This window comes from Protobothrops mucrosquamatus, unplaced genomic scaffold (assembly GCF_001527695.2).
Source record: "Protobothrops mucrosquamatus isolate PMUCROS unplaced genomic scaffold, P.Mucros_1.0 scaffold972, whole genome shotgun sequence".
NCBI classification, from domain to species: domain Eukaryota; kingdom Metazoa; phylum Chordata; class Lepidosauria; order Squamata; family Viperidae; genus Protobothrops; species Protobothrops mucrosquamatus.
Genome location: NW_015387215.1, coordinates 288,073 through 294,072, shown reverse-complemented (window position 1 = coordinate 294,072; position 6,000 = coordinate 288,073). Strand labels below are relative to the sequence as shown.

Genomic DNA, 6,000 nt, shown 5'->3' with positions numbered 1-6,000 from the left:
TCAGAATAATGGCTAGAATTCAAAATGAAGTCACAGAACCCCATTTATAAGTAGAGGAAGGGGTGTCACTAAGCCAGCTTCCCACTAAGCCAGCTCCATATCCAGCTGGAAAACCCAACTGAATGGACCAACCATTGAGCAGAGTATTGGGGATCCCAATCAGTATTATGAACAGTACTCATCAGGTGGCTTTGAAATTTTTACAGATTCATTCTAGAGCAGGGGTAGTCAATATTGGCTCTTTTATGACTCGTGGACTTCAACTCCCAGAATTCCTGAGCCAGCTAAGAATTCCTGAGCTAAGCTGGCTCAGGAATTCTGGGAGTTGAAGTCCACGAGTCATAAAAGAGCCAAGGTTGACTACCCCTGTTCTAGAACAAGGGTCCCCAACCCCTGAGCCATTAGGAACTGGGCCACACAAGCGGCAGGCGAGTGAGCAAAGCTTCATCTGCACATGCGTGGGATCTAGGTTGCACTTGAAACCAATCCCCACTCCTGGTTCGTGGAAGACTATTTTTTTTTCCAAATCTGGTCCCTGGTGCCAAAAGGTTGGGGACCACTGCTCTAGAGCATTCTTCAGTGGGATCTGTATTGATTTTATTCTTACCTTTGAGATGCTTAGAAGACAAAATATATTCATGCAACATAAGATTAATCTTGAGAGAAAGCGGGCATAGTAAATTAGTTGTGGAAAAGGATCCTTCAAGAAAGTCGCAATCTAGCATTGTATTTCAACTGATGGATGTCTTTTTCATACTGTGTTTCAGAGCCACAGACAGCCAGCATTGAAGAGATACAGCAGATGAAAACTTTTGGGAAAGTCTTGAAAAAGCAAGAAAAGGAACTGAAGGAGCTGGAGCGGAAGATGACAAAGCGCAAGGAAGAACTACTACAGAAATACACCACTTTTTTCACTGAGGTGGTTAGCCAACTTGGCAGAAAAGAAATGCCATGCCCACCAAGAACTCCACGAAGAAAAAGGTAGACTTTAGTTCAGAAATAGGCAAACGAAGAGTTTCTTATTTGCAATCCTATTAAAACTGTGTTTTGATACATTACAATCTTGTCTTTCTGCCATCTTGGCAACACATCATAGGGCTCCCTGGTGGTTCCCCATCCAGACCTTAGACCAGTTTGGCTCTGCTTAACCTATTAGCATGCTAAATGGATTATAACTAACTGATAATGGTATGCTAAAGCAGAGATCATGCCACTTATCTGTGTTTTCACTGTACCTGCCCCTGGGTATATGCTGAGCCAAGCAAGAGAGCCAAAGGAATAAAATTCAATCACCAGACTTGTGATTGCCTGAAACAGAATTCTCTAGGCATATTTTTCTTCCTATTTCCCCATGTTCCACCTTCCTGGCCTGTAGTTCTTCCAACAATACAGTCCAGAATTTCTTGCTAGTATTGTAAAACTGGATCAGCTCCATCTGCTTTTATCCTATCCACAGTCTATATAATAGACTACAGTCTGGGCAGTGTTTGCCATTTCAGCAACTTTAAGATATGTTCTTAAAGATTCTAAAGTTGCTGAGATTGAGAAACTGAGGTAGGGAAAAGAAAACCATTGCTTCCCCTCAGAAAAAAATAGGCACAAATAAGAGTGTTTCACTGTACATACATGCAATTCCTATGTCCCCTAATTCCACAATAATTAAGTTTTTACTTTTCCAATATTTGGGGGGGGGGATATCTGAATGGCTACTTAAAAGACAAATGAATTTCTGCATTGCCAAAAGTAGGTACTTTCTCATGTTTAAATAGCAGTTCTGGTGCATTTCCTGAAGTATAATATTCATGTCATAAACATTCAGTATATGAAAGGACACTATCCAAACAATGTGGGTGTTATGCTTTTCTAGTGCAGAGATTTGGTAGAAATTGGCATATGTGGTTATATGTGTTAATATGGTGGTAATGTTAGTGCTAGAAAAGGGTGTGGGAAGCAGCCCTTTAATCAAACTGGTTTGTTCCCAGTGCTATTCAAACGTGCCAAACAAGAGTGCTATGAAATAGAAGGAGAACAGGCATTACACAGTTCCAGACACCAGAGAGAATTAAAAGAATATATATATAATCTTTACTTTCTGAAGTGGCAAGTTCAGAGTAAGAAATTCCAGATTTCTCTGACATAAAAATAAGAGTTTGAACTCCACCCAAGCTGCTGAATTGCAGTTGTTTTGTCCTTTTGTCAAATAGTGCCTGTCTATTGAGGAAGCAGATAAAAAAACTGTGGAGTCTTACTAATGATTCTTTCATTTACTGATCTGATCATATCCCAGGTTAAAAGGGGAGTACAGTCAGGGACTGGCCACTTCTGCCTTAGACTGAGAATTGTTGCTGTCTCTAAAGTTGCAGGATTGTTTTGGATGAAAGCAGCATGAAGGTAAATGTTGCAGAGTTGACTGAGAATGCTGATAATAAAAGGATAGAGCTAAAAGAGAAGTTGGAGGAAGAACTACTCCACCTGGGAGAAGAACAGTATGACACAATCTGGAAGAAGAAAGATCAGCATGCCACAGAGGTATAGTAACCATATTTCTATTAGCATTCCTTTATATAGTAGTAGTAGTAGTAGTAATAATAATAATAATAATAATAATAATAATAATAATAATAATAATAATAATAATAATAATAATAATAATAATAATAATAATAATAATAATAATAATAAAGTTGGAAGGGACCTTGGAGGTCATCGAGTCCAACCCCCTGCTCAGGCAGGAAACCCTACACCATTTCGGACAGATGGCTGTCCAGTCTCTTCTTAAAAACTTCCAGTGTTGGAGCATTCACCGCTTATTACCTTTTTTATATATATTTTATTAATTTTCTAATTTTACAATCATGAATACTTAATAAACAACGTGTTGTCTGGGTCCATTGGTAATTCAGTGGTATGTATTAACTTTCTCAGTTCTAGTTCCATCCAGTGCTTCCTTGATCCTCTCTTCTTCCAGTGATATGCATTTTTCTACACTGGGAAATACAATTCTTGTTACTGTTAATACATATACAATTAAATATAGACATCTTCTTCGCATTTTTCTGGTATTATACATAATATCGATAGTGTTCGTTTATAATATCTTTTCTAGCCAAAACATATCTCAGTTGCATTTTCACTTAAAATCCATTTGTTCAATCAATATCCTATTTTTCCCATCAATGTTCAAAATATCTCTTATCACTTATAATTTTCTCATAATAAATTATATTTGGGTAACCAATGGCTTCCCTTATTCAAATCCTTTTAGAATTTTCATATTTCCCATCTCATAACAAAGTATAATATTCTAGTTATAAATCCTATCCTTCTAATTATAATAATACTTTTATTTCTAACAGTTATCTATTTTCTTAACCATATTCAAACATCCGTTTAATAGTATAATATCTCATCTAATAGGTCAAAACCTCTATTTTCTTCAGTCTTACTCTAGCTTTCTTCCTTTGCCAACTAACTTTCCAAGTCAGTGCATTTGAATCATCAAGTAATTCTTTCTCTGTTTGTGTATATATTGTATATATCTGTATTAATTCCAAATTGATCTTGTAGTTTTCTCTATTTTCCCCCAAAGCAATTAATTTGCCGCTTTTCTTTTCCTTAGGGAGCGGGGCAAAAACTTCCCTTCCTTCTCTCATCGGGGTGGATTCTTTGCTTCGGGCATTCTTTTTTCCAGGAGAGTAGTATTAAGGTCATAAAAAAAGGATAAAGTCTCACCCAGTTCCATCCACATTGCTCAAAAATTGCTAATTAGTGCTTATCTTCGGTTGTCAGCAGTTTCTGACTGGCCACACGAATGTAGCTAGTCTTTCCCCTGCCAGTTTGGAGGGCGACTTTCAAGTCTTTTTAGGGTCCCAAGTGGGGCGAAATCGAACATGGAAGATCTTCCTGCATCTGTAATACCGCAACGCATAACCGGAAGCCCTTTTAATTACTTATTACTAAAGAGTACTAATGAACCTGAACCATTTCATTAAGACTGCATTATATACATGCTAAGCTTGTCAGGTGCCTTTAATCCCAACATCAAAAGTGCTATCTGAATTTGCATTGTTGTTTTGGGGGGAAAGGTTATACGTATGTGCATATGGCTTCCTTATATTACCAAAATGATATTTCATCATATTTCTGGGCAATTCTCAAGAAAATTCCTTGGCAATTCTCAAGAAAATTTATCATTTGAGAGTGATGCTACTGTATAATACAAACACAGCTTTGGAAACATCTGGAGCCATTGGATAAATCACTTGCTGTGTGGTTTCCAAGGCAGGAAAGTTGCTCTTTCTTCTTTCTTATGTTTTCCTTATTTGGTTTTCCCATTGTGATTCTCCTAGGCCCATAGCAAACCTGCTTCAAATGATTGGAATGATGTGGGAAGTGGTAGAAAACATTTCAAGGAGGATCAATGCTTCTGTATGAGCCTCTATTGAATCTGAATCCCTTCTGTGGAAAGGATCCTCCTAGTTCCAACTCAGGATCATGTCTATGGAGATTGTCAGTCATCCAGGTCATTATGTTTGCCACAATGTAAAAAAGATGTTAAGACTCTAGAAAGAGTACAGAGAAGAGCAACAGAGATGATCAGGGGACTGGAGGCTAAAACATATAAGGAACGGTTGCTGGAATTGGGTATGTCTAGTTTAACGAAGAGAAGGACGAGGGGGGACATGATAGCAGTGTTCCAATGTCTCAGGGATTGCCACAAAGAAGAGGGAGTCAAGCTATTCTCCAAAGCACCTGAAGGCAGGACAAGAAGCAATGGATGGAAACTAACCAAAGAGAGAAGCAACCTAGAACTATGAAGAAATTTCCTGACAGTTAGAATAATTAATCAGTGGAACAATTTGCCTCCAGAAGTTGTGGGTTTTCCAACACTGCACATTTGTAAGAAGAGATTGGACAACCATTTGTCTGAAATGGTATAGGCAGTGGTGGGATTCAAATATGTGAACGACCAGTTCTCTGTGTGGATGCCGCTTCCGGAAGTCCATTCTGGGCCTGGGCAACAAAAAATTAGCTACCGGTTCTGCTGAACTGGTGCGAACTGGCCGAATCCCACCACTGAGTATAGGGTTTCCTGCCTGAGCAGGGGGTTGGACTAGATGACCTCCAAGGTCCCTTCCAACTTTATTATTATTATTATTATTAAAATATTTTCCTTGTGCTCTGTTTAAACAGAAAGTTGCTAAAATGTTACAGCTTGCAAGAGAGAAGCAAGCGACTGAGCTGAAGGCACTAAAGGAGTCTTGGGAAAGGTAATTATAAAATTAATGTTCGTGTATGCAGAACTTTTCAATTCATTGTTGTAGCTTTTCTTCTCTCAGCCTTATTTTGCTTGTCCATTGTTAAATCTGTGCTTTATAACCTTGAAACCTTCTGTGACCTGAGTAGAAAAGGAGCGAGTTTTTAAAATTAATCACAATGCACTGTTGTTAAATTTGTAAACTCGAGTTGATTATCTTCCTCTACAGCGACACTAAAGAAATGAAAAAGAAATTAGAGGTGAAGAGACTGGACAAAATCCAAGCCGTGGCTAAGAATGCTGATAAGAGTGCTCAGGAAAGGTATTTTTGACTCACACCCAACTGTAGCTTATTTCTGTTGGATTTTGGTTTTTCATGAAAAAGAAATTTTTTAAATAATGCATAGGTTGCTGTACTATGTACTGTACTGAATTAATGTTTGAACCTAATTTTAATATAGTCTTGTCCACTTTCTGCAGCAAGACTTCCAGCATATGAAGCTGGAAAATCAAGCATGACTCTTCACAAAACCAAGCATGACTCTCCACGTGAAAAATGGTTTGCACACTCCTGATTTGGAGCCAGTGGCTGTTTGGCAGATCTTTTCAGTGTGACAAAGAAGCCATTCTCCTCACTCGAGAACTTAAAACTTAAGAAACGCAGGGAGGTTTAGTCATCCCTTTAAAACATAGTTACCATGACCTGTCTCATTCTGCAAGCTGCAAGATGATTGGAAGCATTT

At 38.2% G+C, this 6,000-nt stretch overlaps 1 protein-coding gene across 1 annotated transcript in view; it reads left to right on the top strand.

Annotated features, from left to right (window-relative positions):
- The window catches only part of LOC107290817 (1-phosphatidylinositol 4,5-bisphosphate phosphodiesterase beta-2), a 42,210-nt gene that overhangs the window by 31,597 nt on the left and 4,613 nt on the right, over positions 1-6,000 (top strand). Inside the window, exons 14-17 of the mRNA XM_015819743.1 lie at positions 768-981; positions 2,358-2,529; positions 5,194-5,270; positions 5,487-5,579. Of these exons, the coding sequence (XP_015675229.1) occupies positions 768-981; positions 2,358-2,529; positions 5,194-5,270; positions 5,487-5,579 (556 nt within the window). The remainder of the gene's footprint in view (positions 1-767; positions 982-2,357; positions 2,530-5,193; positions 5,271-5,486; positions 5,580-6,000) is intronic.